The sequence below is a fragment of the Lagenorhynchus albirostris genome, chromosome 2 (assembly GCF_949774975.1).
Source record: "Lagenorhynchus albirostris chromosome 2, mLagAlb1.1, whole genome shotgun sequence".
NCBI classification, from domain to species: Eukaryota; Metazoa; Chordata; class Mammalia; order Artiodactyla; family Delphinidae; genus Lagenorhynchus; species Lagenorhynchus albirostris.
Window position 1 is genome coordinate 140,884,053 of NC_083096.1, and position 14,597 is coordinate 140,898,649.

The 14,597-nt window shown below is 52.3% G+C and overlaps 1 protein-coding gene across 12 annotated transcripts in view; it reads left to right on the forward strand.

The window, feature by feature from the left end:
• The window catches only part of SSBP3 (single stranded DNA binding protein 3), a 163,490-nt gene that overhangs the window by 102,782 nt on the left and 46,111 nt on the right, over positions 1–14,597 (forward strand). For all 12 annotated transcript variants that reach the window (XM_060139966.1, XM_060139969.1, XM_060139967.1 and 9 more), the window contains one exon: positions 11,817–11,906. In XM_060139966.1, the coding sequence (XP_059995949.1) occupies positions 11,817–11,906 (90 nt within the window). The remainder of the gene's footprint in view (positions 1–11,816; positions 11,907–14,597) is intronic.

Consider the following 14,597-nt stretch of genomic DNA (forward strand, 5'->3'; position numbering starts at 1 on the left):
TCTCACTAGGATCCAAAAGGCTGAGTGTGCCCTTGCACGCTCTGGCCCCATTTTGCGGGGATGCTAACAAGAAAGCCCTGCCTTGTGTGCCTGGTAGACACTCAACAAATATCTGTGGACCTCTTTGTGACGACCTCCGAAGGGCAGCCCCACCTTGCCCTGCAGCGCTCTGGCCAGGCCTCAACAGGCCGCAAAAACCCGCTCTGCCAGCCGGGCTGTGTCGAGGACTGAAGTAGCGTGCGTCTTAGTTCATGCAGGACCTACCCCTTTAGCCCCTCTGCGTCACTTTTGGAGCAAATTAAACAGTCCACCACCCTTAGAGGGCCTCCTGCAAGCTTGCCAGGGTAGGCTCTGTTCTAGAATGCCACCAGGCAGCGTGGGAGATGAATCGTCTTTGAGGGGCTGATACCTGTAATCACAGAATTTGAGTCAGTCAGACTGGCTGTGTTTGGTTCCTTAGGGACACTGAGTTTCAGAGCTATCACCGTTCCTGCCTCAGAGACAGAGAGAGACGCGTGCACACACAGACGTGTCCAGGATCTGTGACCTCGTGAATCCTCCTGTTGGGGGTGTTAACAGTTCTGTAAATGCCCGTCCTGGCTCCCTCGTCTCAACACCACTCCCTGTGTTTGTTCAGAGCCCCGGGGACTGGGAGCAGGGCAAGACACGGGTACTTTTCTCCAGTCTCATGCAGTGCAGCGAACCTTCATTGTGCACCTGCTGGGTGACTGGCCTCGTCCTGGGAAGGCTTCCTGTACCTGCTGCATTTAGGTTTGAAGGGCAGGTAGCGCAGCAGGGGAAACCATAGGGAAGGCAGGAGCCTTCGCAGAAGGAAGGGAGCACTAGGCGTGTGTTGCTGGCACAGCCAACCCGTCAGCATCACAGGGGGCCAGGGCGGCGGGTGGGGAGTAAAGGGGCTGAGTTCTGTGATCTCATTCCTTGTGTAGCCTCAGGGCTCACCCACCTTAACCCTGCACCTGGGGCTCCGAGAAGGGGGCGGGGGTCGCCCTGTTCTCATTCACCTAGCTAGTTTTGGGGGCGTTATCATTGAGGTCAAGCTGTAGTGCTGTTTTGTGTCAGCTAAAGAATTTGACAGAGGGGAAGCAGTGTGGGCTTTGAAGTCAGCGAGACCTGGGTTCAGATACCAGGACAGCTTAACTTCCTGGCCTGCTGTGGAACCATGGGCAGATCAGCTCTCTGAGCTTCAGTTTTCTTTTCTGTAACATAGGGATGATAATGCCACCTGCCCCCCGCCCCCGCCCCCAGGAGTTTGAGGGGATCAGAGATAAGTACAAGAGGGCCAGGCATTAGGAGTTACGTGTTACTGTCAGCTGTTGCTGTCCTGTCATTCCTGTGAGCAGTACAGGGAGAGAGGGAAGGTGTGGCCAGAGCATGCCATCTCCGGAGGAGTAGAGCCCCGGCTGGGGCCCTCTCCCTGGCTTCCCCGTGTCCTGGAGGGCCGAGCCACAGGCCCAGCTGTTGCTACCCAGTTGCTGGTGACCTCGCCTGGCAGATGCCCAGGAGCCCTCCAGATGAGCTTCTCCACCTTCTGCCTCTTGGGCAGTACTGACACCTGAGCTGGAGGCAGGCTGGCACCCGGATTGCAGGCAGGAGAGCCAGCAGCTCTGTCCCCCATGTGACAGTTGGGCATGGAGGGCTGCCCAAGTGGACAGCGGCAGACTCTTAAGCGCCCAGCTTCTCGTGGCCTTGTTCGGTCCAGTTTCCTTTGTGTTGTGACCTACATCATCCTTATTTGCTAAACCCTCTGAGCAGGCAGCAGTAATAAATCAATTAATGACTCCAATGAGTCGTTCAGTGGCTGACAAAATAACAGTAAGGCCAACAGCTTGCATCTCTCCAGCAGTACCAAAGGACCCTGGTTGACTGGCATGGGGGATGAAACAGAGACTGTTAGCTAAATTAGCGCAATTAGTACTTGCTTTAAAGGCTTAGGCGGCATCTGCTCAGCGCTGAGCCCGTGCGCCTGCAGACCTTCCTGGCCCATCAAGAGAGCCCAAGGATTCCCGGCTCCTTCGTTTACACCCCTCCCCAGCCAAGTGTAAACTTCCCCACTTTGAGGTCAGGGGACCCGGGTGAACTTTTCAGACTGTGCACCTTGTCCTGTCACAACAGAGGCTGGGCCGAGGGAAGGTGACTCTGTCCCTACTGAATCTGGCGCCAGCTGAGCAAAGTGTGGGTCCCCATCCTTGAAAGGTGCTCCAGGGGCCACACCTTTAACGATTTCTCTTAAACTTAAAAAGAGAAAGTTTCTAAAGTGGGTGGTTTTTTTGTTCTCTGCACACCTCAGTCCTGGCAGGATTAAGTTGTCGTTGGAACTGAGCATGTGTGCAGGCCCATGCCAGGGAATTTTCCACTTTGCAGAAGCAGCTGCCAGTGTTCTTGTTAAGGAGCTGTCACTGGCCACTATGACATGTTTGCAGTTGTAAAAGGCTCCTTTAAGACAGTGTGTGTGTGTGTGTGTGTGTGTGTGTGTGTGTGTGTGTGTGTGTGTGTGTGTGTGTGTGTGTGTGTGTGTGTGTGTGTGTGTGTGTGTGTGTGTGTGTGTGTGTGTGTGTTTTGCTAATGGTGTAAACCAGGGCCTGAAGCTCATCTCTCTTTAAGAAGAAAATCAGCGTTGTACAAACAGCGTGCTGTTGATCCACTCCTCACTGTTCATTTGCAGGGGGGACCTATAGCCCTTAATCTCCCTTGTCTCACGTGTACATGCCTAGGACCCGCGCCCTCTGCCACGCGGCCCAGCTGGGGAGGTGTTTGCACACGGGGGAGGGCACTCTGGCTGGCATCCACAGCATAACCAGGTATTAATTACACAGGGCTCCACCTCTCACACAAGCGATGCCCTCTGATCCAGTTCCAAGAAGAAGCTGAGTGCTTCCTGAGATGGATGGGGAGGGGCCCGGTGGGCTCATGGCCGTGATCTTCTCAGCACAGAGAAGCCAGCTCCTCTTCCTCTTGGAAATGTTCCCACTGGGGTGCCTTTGTTTCATTTTTTTAAAAAGTAGAGGTCGCTTCTCAGAAGACCAGGTTCTGTCGAGCCGAGGACGTTGTCCTCTGATGGCCCTGACCCTTTCTGTGCCCTGGCCTGCCCCACGTTCATGGAATCATAAAAAACAAGTGTGCCTGTCTTCCATCTGGTGCTGTGTCGCTGGCTCAGGAGTTTGAGCCCCTTATCTGAAGAGTCATATTTAGGTTCCCCACACCCCTGCCCAGGGTAGAGACCCCCCCCTTAATAGACGATGATGAAGGGTTCAGAAAGGTAAAGTGAGGTGCCTGTGTACCCCGGCTGCTGGAGAATGGAGGGGCTGGGCCTAGAGCCTGGACCTCTCCCCCCACCCCTTTGGGCAGCATTTTTAAGCGTCAGTTTCAAAACAGACCAGAGAAGCTGGAACATGGCTAAAAGGTCTGGGCTTGACTTCCAGTTCTGCCTGTTCCGAGCTGAGTGACCTTGGACAAGTCCCTGAGCCTCTGTTTTCTCATCTGTAGTCCCTGCCCGGTTGTTGAGAGAATGGGGATGAGCTGCACCAAGGTTAGCTGGCGAGCTGGGTGGGCAGCTGGCCCCCCTTCCTTGGAAGAGCCTCTCTCTGGGGTGGGGGGGAGTGGGTAAGCCCCACGCCCACCCCGTCAACGAGATGGAGTGGAGCTCTGGGAGGGCGGAGGCCTGGCGGGATTTATGCTCTGAAGGAGAAGCTGTCAGAAGGCCTGGTTCCAGGGGAGGGCTAAGATGACAGCAGTAATCTCTCACCTCCCTATCACCTCCTGCATCTCCGAGGCTTGCCGTCCTTTAAGGCCCTGGCTTGAGTGCCACCTCTTCCGTAAAGCCTCCCTGATCGTCTGCCCCTGGAGCACCTTCCCACGTCCCTCAGTTCTCTCCGGAGACTCATTTCATCCCTTAGACCTTAAGGGCAGAGCTGAGCCTCTGTCATCTCCCACCGCGGCAGGCACAGTGCATCCCTGGCGGCCCAGGAGCCAGTGTCTGCTGAACGCATGGACATGTATAAAGCACTCGTAACCTTTTTAAACTCCCCACCTCCCTTGTTTCTCCTTCTCTTCCCAGGGTAATTTGCCTATTAGATCCAACAGACTCTTCACCGAGATCTTGCATTCCTACACACACGCGTGCACACACACACACACACACCCTTAGTGGAGGCCAGCTCAGTGGAATATTTGCCAGAAGGAGCAGAGTTAGAAGGCCAGTCTGCTTTGGGAAGAGAAAAACATGTGGATGATCTCAGATGTAGAGAATGCCTTGTGCTTACCTTATGTTTGTAATGATGCCTGTCGTTTCTTTTCATAAGCATCAAAAAGCACACAGAACTCTCCTTGAGAACTGCAGGGGTTGGTGGTAGAGTGAGGGGGGTGCATTATTTGGGTTTCTCAGGCCGAAATTGGAGGTGGAGGGACAGAGAGACTCAAGTTAGAACACTTAGGATAATGCACTTCTCTGGGCCTGTTTTCTTACTGGTAAACGGCAGTGACACCTTCCCAGGGGTGTTGAGGAGTAAATCGTACCCCCCTCCCTCTCCCCTGGTCTCTGGGATCAGGATAAAAAGGCGTTTGCTTCTCTCTGCCCTCTCTGCGTTCCTGCATCCATCCTCTCTGCTCAGGGGAGGCAGAAGTGAGATGGGGACTTAGGGGAAGAAGCTCTGGTGTCAGGACAGCCCTCACTTGGGCCTGATGGCCTGGCTGTGGGGCTTTTGTCACCCTTTCTCGGGTTGCTTGGCTGAGAGCTCAATGTGATGCCCACTTGGTTCGCTGTAGCAGCAGGACCTCAGCCGCCTCGCTTGGAGCTGAGCAGAGGCCCGGGGGCAGGAAGGCTAGCCCTAGTCACACAGCAGGTGGTTTGCAGCCTGAGCTGGACCCCTGATCCCAGGACCCTCTGTCCAGGGCTCTTTCCTCTCCTAACAATCCCCAGAAAACACCAGGCAGTGCTGGGTAACTTGGCTCTCCCCTTTTCAGAGGGGAGGCTGAGGCAGTCCCCGTGGCTCTGTTGTGGCCGAGTAGAGATGGAACCCAGGTACTCTGGCCTGGAGTGCGCTTGTGCCCTGTCCCCGCTGAGCCACCCCGAGGTGGCGTGGCCCACTGCTTCCTGTGCTTTCTGTGGCTCAGAGCATCTACCTCTGGACCCAGGTCCATCCCTCGGCGACGGGAGAGACGCCCATTCCTTCATGCACGTGACGACCCCCTGGCTATTTGGAGGCAGGGACCCTGTCTCGCTCACTCCCGTGTGTCATCCGAACCTATTTTTAATGCCAGCTGGTTCTGTCTCTTCACGTAGCAACAGCTCTGTGTTTTCTCCAAGCTGCAGAATTAGAGCCTCTGTTCTCCAAACACATTCCCTTCTGTGGTCTGCACACAAAAGCAAGAGGCCTCTTCCTTACCTTCCCCTTTTGACCTTGCTTCTGTCCGTCTTGGCCTTTCCGTCTGGGTGATGAGATTCACTCCATTCCCTCAGCTACATCTTCAGTCCGTTGATACTGCTAAAATTCCCTCTAGGAAACTTGGCCCAGAGGGCCCCAGGTCACTCCAATATTTTGCACAGAATGCTGAAGCCTCTGTCTTGATGACACCTGTGTAAGCATCCCTCCTTCCCCAGGGCACAAGCATCCCTCAAAGGGCCTCATTTCTCAGTGCAGGAGTGCCCCCGCCCCCGTGAGAGTCCTCCACTGCCCAGCTGCGAGCACACAGCCACACACCACACACCACGTGCCTCTGGTGTCCTGAGTGCTGGCCACGTGGCCTGTGTTGGGTTTCAGTCAAGGAAGCCTACACTTGGTGGTTTCACATGTGGGCCCCGTGCTGCTACATGCCTGAGTATTGGGGTGGGGCGAGGAGGGAGGGGATTTGCAGAACAAAGTTCCATTTTGCAGCCTTGTAAACCAGTCAGGAGGGGTTGGCCAACCTGGCAGGAGTCCCGCCGTTCACTCTGAGCATGTTTTTATTCAGTTTTCCAGGAGTTTCGTGTGCATAGAACTACTTTAAAAAGAGAATAAGAATGGGTGGGGGGATTCCCATGCTAGTTTGTGAGTGGGGCTAACTGGGGGTCTCGGGGTAAGGCTGGAAGGTAATATCTTGTAGGGAACATCCCCCAGGTCTCCCCTTCTTGAAGGAAGCATGAATGTTTGTCGCCTACCACAAGATACTACAAGATCTGAGGTGGGAGGCTCCTGGGAGCTTGTCACTTGGTCCCTCTGGACTGACCCTGTTGTTCCTTGAGCCGCAGGGGACTCCTTGCTACGGAGTGAGGAAAAGGCCCAGCACCACATCCAGGACTTGCCAACTCCATTCGTTTGTGGAGCCTTGGGTGCTCTGGTGGTGGTGGGTGGGTTGTCAGTGGTGCATTGGGATGCCTGGCACGGGGTAAGATGGGGTCAGGTGGGATTCTCAGAAGTCCTGGGCCTCTTCCGCTGGGAACTCTGCCCCGTTGCTTAGAGCAGCAAGTCCAGATTCCCTAGCACAGCTTTCAAGCCTCCTCCCAGTAGGTCAGATCCTGAGGCCCCAGGTTTGAGCCCTGCATCTCTATGGGGGGGAAGGGTGGGTCGGGGGAGAACGTGCTTATTCTGGGGCGCACCTCCAGGGGAGGTGTCTGGATCTCCCCTCACTATTGACAACCATATTTGGATGGCAGGGGAGGCCTATAGGTGGAGTGGCATGTGTGAAACCAGCTGATGTGTGTCTGGAGCACACAAACAGAGCTGAGGGGCTGCAGAGAACCCCTAAGCCCCGGTGGCTGTGTAACCACCCTGGGATCATAAAGAAACGCTACTCTTCAGGGAGAAAGTTGTAGGATGAGCCCTCCTTGGAAGTCTCCCTGGCTGTGAACAAAAATAAAATACTTTACAGGGAGGGGAATTTTCACAGCTTCAGGCAGATGTCTGAAGGCACCTCGGGCTTTCCAAGTGGACAGTATCCTGGAGGCTTGGAGGAGGCAGCTGGCTGGAGTGGTCCACACCGCTCGGTGCAAGGCCTGTTTTCTATTTAGAAAAGAATTTTAGTTAGTTTTTAAAAAATGCCTGAGTTACCAAACTGTGTGCCCTATTTGATTCTGCTTTTTTTATTTTAGTCCATGTATGCACGTATGCATATACGGGTAAAGATTGGTGAGGGGGCTCCTAGGGGGTGCGGTTGGTGCAGGGGAGAGCCCAAGTGTCATCAGCTGTTATCTGCAAACTTCGATAACAATAGGTTTCTAGGCGGTTTTTAAATTTTGACCTCTAAGTGTTCTATAACGAATGGAGAAGAGTTAAAATTCAGGGTCTTCCTGTTCATGCAGGAACTGCTGTTTCGAGTCCCTGCCCCGCCCTGGGTGTATGGACTGGGCTGGGGAGAGCACCTTGGAAGAAGAGCCCTAGAGGTCACCTTCTCCAATTCCACCATTCGACACGTGGAAAGACTGAGGCCCAGAGAGAGAAGGGACTTGCCCACGGGCTCCCAGCCAGGACCCGAGCCCACGCAGGTGGTCTCTGGCTTCTGACTCCTTCCTCCCCTGCTCCAGCTGGGGAGTTCCATCCTGGGCACCTACCGCAGCCCCGATGTGTAGGCCTCAGTGAATGTCATGGGGTTTCGGTTTGGGTTTTGTGTTTTTAGAGAAAACTCACATGAGACGCTTTGCTGAGTGCTTTAATGGAGTTCTAACTCCAAGTTGGAAACCACAGGGAGAGGCCAATTCCTAGCAATCCGGAAAGGCCTCGGCTTCAGATGGCCAGGTTTGAGCCGGTCTTTGACTAATAAAAAGTTGTAATCATTTATTGAACACCTGCTGTATGCCTCACATTGTGCTGGGTCTTAGAGATGGGTAAAACAGCCCCTGCTCTTGAGGAGTGGGGTGAGGGCAGTGTCATGTTGATGGATGTGTGTGTGGGGGGGGTCCCTTGGATTGGGTTTTATGTGCAAGAATTATTTCTTAACCCTTTTGTCACCCTATAACACTGGTTGCTGCTTTCATTCTGTTCTTTGTCCTTTTCTGCTCCTTTGAAAGTTTTCCATTAGGAGCACATGTTCACTTCAAAATCAAAGAATAGCAGTGACTGTCATACTTCAGGACACAGAGTTAAGCATGGCAGAGCTACTTAATTTTGCAGCTGGAAGAGCCTTTAAAGGATATGGATAAGTTATCTCCTCAGCTTCCTGACGTTTGAGTCACCATTAACATGAGCTTCCTTTCATTGGAGGATAGCAAAAGTCCATCCTCCACCCAGATGTCAATGAATTATACTATCCATTTACTAGAACCATGGTTATTCCAGCCCTGATATTCAAAGGACCATGGGCTCACTCCTGATTTCGTAGGAAAATGAGATCTTGGCGTGAGGGAGCCTAGTAAGTCATGAGCCCAGGTTCAAGTTTTCATTTAAGAGGTTTTTAAAAAATTGGTAAGATATCTATATGTCATACCCTTAACATATAAAGAGCTCCTATATATCACTAAGGAAAAAAGTCAAATAACTAAATAGCAAAGGACATGAATGATTTGCCATTTGTTTTACTAAATGGCCAGTGTAAACCGTTTCAAAAGGTTAGTGATCCAAAAGATAAGTCAAAATACCAGAGATCAAAGAGATATGACTTTGTATCTACTAAGTTAGCAAACACGGGTGCAATGCCCTGTTAATTAAATTGGTTGAATAATGATATTAGGCTCATTGAAAACTCATGTTTTCTTTGGCCATTTAATGAGAGGGGGACAAGTGCTTATGACATTATTTAACAAAATACAGTGACTAATTTTCTTTTTACTTTGCTATGTTTTATAATAGGCAAATGTTTTATATTAAACGTTAAATGCTAATTTAAAGAACTGAGTTGCTGAAGCTTTCCAGATCTTTCTTTAAAAACAAAGCATAGTTTCTGAGCTGAAGGCTGAGGAAGAGTAGATGTGGACTCTAAGGAGGACAGATAGAAAAAGGCCACCTTCAGCCTTCTCTCCATGTAGATATTTGTTTTCTTGTCTGTAAATTAGGGGTTCTTGTGTCTGCCTCAGAAGGCCGCCTGGGGGTTCAGGGAGAGATGGTGTGAAAATACCCTGCTCGTTTCTGAGCATCAGGCCAGATGGCCCCCGCCACCCACCCCACCCAGGGTTGGGCCATCCACTCCATCCTTCTCACACTGTTGTCAGGAGCTCCATCTTCTTCATTCTCACCCTGAGAACAAGTCAGTGCCACATTTGCCGAATAAAACGTTTAGTCAGTGCAACAGAGGGTTTTGGTTTTCCCAGACATATCGCCTACACTCACCCGCCTTTCTGATCATTGTCGTTGGTCCAGTCACCATGCTTGACTGGTGACTTCAACAAAGATGTGAATAACTGGAGAAAGATCACATCCTGGGAGGGTGCCTCTGTTTGGGAAAGGTGTCAGTTCTCCTCCAAATTTTTATATATATAAGAACTCTTTTGGTAGGAAGATGACTTTTCTAAACAATAGGAAGTTTGGGGGGGTGTAAGTAAGTAAAAATAAACAAGAAAACTTCCACTAAAGAATTGAAGGAGATGATAAAATACATTGTACAACTCTGATCATTAGAATAGACAGAATTAGGACAGAATTTTAAATATTATATATTTTTTTATTTTTGGCTGCATTGGGTCTTCGTTGCTGCACATGGGCTTTCTCTAGTTGTGGCAAGTGGGGGCCACTCTTAATTGCGGTGCACGGGCTGCTCATTGCGGTGGCTTCTCTTATTGCTGGGCACAGGCTCTAGGCGACGCGGGCTTCAGTATCTGTGGCACGTGGGCTTCAGTAGTTGTGGCACGCGGGCTCAGTAGTTGTGGCGCACGGGCTTAGTTGCTCCGCGGCATGTGGGATCTTCCTGGACCAGGACTCGAACTCGTGTCCCCTGCATTGGCAGGCGGATTCTTAACCACTGCGCCACCAGGGAAGTCCAGGACAGAATTTTTAAAGCTCAAAAACAGACCCATGCCTGTGTAAGAATTTTTGTCTCTGATTTCAAATGAGTGGGAAAAATTGTACTGAGCCAACTGACTGAGGAGTAAAATCCATATTCTTTACCAAAATAAGTTCCTGAAGGATTAGAGTTAAACGTAAAACCGATCTCTGAAAGAACTTGAAGAAAATATAGGAGGATGTTTACCTCACCCTATTTAAAAAAAAAAAACTTTTCTGCTTGTGCTGCTGGGCAGTAATTGTTGGCTGTAAATCATGAAAAGTTGCATTTTCACAGAACCACCAGCCACAAACAAACAATGCAGCTAATGGATAACCTGGCATATTCCCCCAGGCGACCCTCATACTGGATAGTCCTGGGGCAGGGGCTCGGCCTGGCTACGTGTGGCTTCTCCTCTAAGCTGAGGAGGTGGGAACGGGAAGACCTGATCCTGGTGTTTTGGGGTGTTCGTAACACATTACAGGATAGTTGGCAGAATCTCTTTACAGGGAGTGTTGCTTTTCTGTACGCCGAATCATTTTGAAAGGTTGGGCCGGAGTAGCCAGCCCCATCCCACCCTGTTTTTTACCTGGGGTCTGTTAAAACAGCCACTGTGGGCCTGCTGAATCCTCTTTGCTTCCACATTACCAGCTTTCCTGGCTTACAGAACACAGCCCATCCCGTTGCTTAATCCTCCCCAACCCTTATGAGCAGGCAGGACCACAGTGACACGAAACGAGTGCAGAAGGGCAGAGTGGCTTGCCATCGTCGTCCCTTACTAGTACAGGCAACAGTGCTTGAACCCCAATGTATTGATTCCCAGGGCTGTCCGTTTTCTTGCTGCATGCAGTGTGTTTGGGGGATTCACATATTCCCTTATTCCCTTCCACCCAAGTTGAAAGTTAGGAGTTCTGGGTCCTGTTTTCTGGCTGAGGAGGGGACAAGAGAAGTGATTCCTTCAAGGTGTTGATGGCAGGCTGCGTTCGTTTCGTTTCCTGACCCCGAGGGGCTCGCTGTCATCCCAGAGAACCAGTCAGACCCCTGGGAGATGATTGGTGATGCAGTTTCAGAGGCTCAGTCCTGGTGGGGTGTGGGAACCTTCAAGGCTGGAGGCGGGCTTCCTGCAGGAGGAGCCCCTGGGAGGTGTAGAGTCAGTGGGGAGGAGCAGGGCCCAGGTGGGCCAGTCAGGCCTGGGGCTTCCTGATCAGCCTCACCCTCCCATGTGAGCACAGGGCCAGGCACAGACATGCCGGCCACGTGAACAGGTGGGACACAGATTGTCTGGAAGGAGGCCAGGCTGGGAAGAGCAACGTCTGTTCACCCCGGGAGGCATTTGTTGAGGCAGATGTACCAGGTAAATGCCAGAATAGCAGCATTTAAAAGGAAAAGTAACGACAGTCTCCCCATCGTGTGGCCTACCTCATCTACAGCACCCAGGACCCAGACGGTGCCAAAAACATGCCTGTCTGCCCCCACCCTCTCTGGGGACGTTTCCCAGCTGGGCTGTCTGTTTATTCATTGCGTCGTGGGTATTTATTGATCTTCTCCTCTGTACAACATGCCAGCCTCTTGGAGAGGGCACAGGCATTTACGAAGCACCTCGCCTGCCCTGAAGGAGCTTCACAAAGCAGCCAAGGGGGAAGCCAGGGCATCCTTGGTTAATAACAGCTACTGTTGCTTGGCTGGCAGGGTGTGCACATGGTGGGCATCGTCCTTCCATTTTAGAGATGAGGAAGTGGAGGCTCAGAGAGTTCATCCCTCGCCCACTGAGTGACACACCTGGGAAGGTGGTGTTTGCGGGGCGGGGGGGAGTCTGTGGAGGACGTGGGTAGATGGCGGTGGGGTGGGGGTGGGAACTCCCCGTCTCTCGATGTGGGTGCAGCCTCTCACTTTCCACCTTCTCTTCCCCACAGAGCGCAGCCGCCGCCCCGAGCCCGGTGCTTGGCAACATTCCCCCCAACGATGGGATGCCGGGAGGCCCCATCCCGCCAGGTTTCTTTCAGGTACGTGCTGGGCCGCCGTCCTTTGCTCCTTTCACTCCAGGCCAGGCCCCGGGCAGGCGGGAGGGAGGGAGAGAGAGAGAAGTAAGTGGTAGCTCAGTTTGCCATGGTCTAAATACAGTTGCTTTATGCTGGTTCAGACCCTTCCCATCCCGTCCCTCTCTCCACCCCTTCCAAAAACTGAGGAGGGGAGAAAAGAAAGATGGAGAGCAGACACCCTCCTGCATGTGCTCTGTCACTTCTGCCGGAGTTTGTTTTCTTCACACCAGCTTCGCACTCACGACACAGCCCACCCCTGGTCAGGGCGGTGGCGGTGGCGGGCTGCTTCCAAGTCCGTGTAGAACTGTCTTTTAACAAAAGGCTTTTTTTTTCTTTTTTAAACAAGTAAACTGTTCTTTGTTTCTGTTTTGTTGCTGCTGTCGTTGTCATTGTTTACTTTGCCTGTCCAAACTACAAACCTTAGGCGTAATCTAAAAGAAACAAAAAACCCACCATCCTGGCAGGTCTGGGAATCCTTTCCCTCTGGTTAACCACTTGATTTTTTCCAAGTGTGATCACAGACGGCGTCCCACAAGCATCTGTGCCCGTGCTCTGCCCGCCAAGGCAGGAGCAGCTCTCATGTGGGTTGAGAGCCTGGTCTTCTCTGAAAGACACCTTGTTGGGCTGTCTGGGTGCGGGGTGTGGGGAGGTGGCTTTCTGATTTGCTGGGGTGGGTGCACCTGCCTCACCCTCACCCTGCCTCCTCCTCCATCTCCGCTGTCCCCTCCGTGAACTCCTTGGATTTAAACCAGACTGAGACTGGGAAAGGCTGTCAGAGAGAGATCGGTGTCTGGGGCTGGAAGGAACTTTTATGATGAAGCTCTTGAGTGTGACATTCTTTCCAACCTGTCTCCGGCCGGGTTTGAGAATCTGCCTGAGTTCCTCACACCTTTTGAAAGGTTAGCTCCTCCAGATAAGAATATGGAAAGAGCTGTTGTCTAGAAGAGAAGGCAGAGATTTCTCTGTGTAGCTCATGAATTCAAAACTGGGACCAGTGAGGCAAAGTCTGAGGAGCCTTTGGCTTGGTGACAGCCAGAATTTCGCGCCGTGTGCATCTCGCCATGAGCCGTGGGCCGCAGGAGGCTGGGGCTCCCTGGCATTGGAGGTATCTTAGCAAAAATGGGACAGGCACCTCTTGGGGATTTTAACGTGACCTCCTCCCAGGATGGGAGGTGACCTGGAAGACACTTCTGCTTTGCAAGGTCTCACATCATGGTTGATGTTAACTCCCAGGAGTAGAGGATTAGGGCATGCTACTTACCAGGCAAGAAAGGGAATCAGTGAAATATGGGTGTTCTCCAACAGAAACAGCAGGTCGCCTACCAAGATGGCAGTGAGAGGAGTAAGAGGGATTTAGGGATGGAAACTCAAGACATTGGATGGCCATGCATGTGTCTATATGCATTCCTAGCATATGGTGCACACTGGGACCTTGTCCCAGGGATGGAAATGGGTGTATAGGCTTCAGGTTGGACCAGACCAGGCCTTGCCTAGGGTGAGGCTTGGGGTAAGGCCACAGACATTGGGAAGAGGGGCCAGACTTCCAAGAGAGAGTGAGACGTTCAAAGCCTTGGAAACCCACGAACCCAAGCAAGACAGGAGCCTGACAGGCTTCTCCCTTTCCCCCAGAGGAGAAACCCAAGGGGCTACTGACTGAGAAGGTCATCCATGCCAAGGGGCAGCCGTCTTCCTGGCCACTGCAGACTGGTGTTCTGCACCCAGCTGGTGGTCTTTCCCATGGTGTTCTCTCTGGTTGGGACTTCTTTCCCAGGCTCACATATCCTCACCAATGATGCCATGGTTGCCCTTCATACAGTGCGGATGTGGCTCTCCTGCCTAGTGGGCAGAGCTCACCCAGGTACCAGGCTCCACCTGTGTGCATCCCTCTTGAGGCTGCTTGCTGGCATCTGGGTGCCCAGTGCAGGCCACTGTGGCAGGAGAGGTGGACAACAGCCAGCTGTATTTTTTTTAAATAGGCCGTCGTCTTCTTCTTTGGCCTGAGTCTGGGGCAAGGAGAGGTCTGCCTGATATGTGGGCAGCTCCCAACTTCCTGCTTTGGTACAATTGTCCATGGTTAAGGCCTAATTCCAGACTTACTTCTTCGGCCCTCCCATGTGACGTTCAGGGGTGTGTGGTCAGAAAGCCCAGACTGATTCCTGTCCTTATTTAGCCACTACCAGCTACCATCAAACAGAGGTAACTTTCGGATCCACCCCCCCCCCCTTTCTTTTTTCTTTTTTAAATATTTATTTGGCTGTGTCGAGTCTCAGTTGCAGCACGTGGGATCTTCATTGCAGCATGCAGGATCTTCCGTTGTGGCGTGCGGGCTCATCGCTGTGGGGCGTGGGCTTCTCTAGTTGTGGTGTGCGGGCTCCAGAGCATGTGGGCTCAGTGGTTGCGGCACTCACAGGCTCTCTAGCTGTGGCGCACAGGCTCAGTAGTTGTGGCACACGGGCTTAGTTGCCCTGCGGCATGTGGGTTCTTAGTTCCCTGACCAGGGATCAAACCTGCATCCCCTGCATTAGAAGGCAGATTCTTAACCACTGGACCGCCAGGGGAGTTCCTGGACCCACCCTCTTGACTTGAGGTCTTCTCTGATCCCCAGGCAGGGTGAACCATCAAGAGCTTCCTGGATCATTGAGCCAGGGGGCTGTG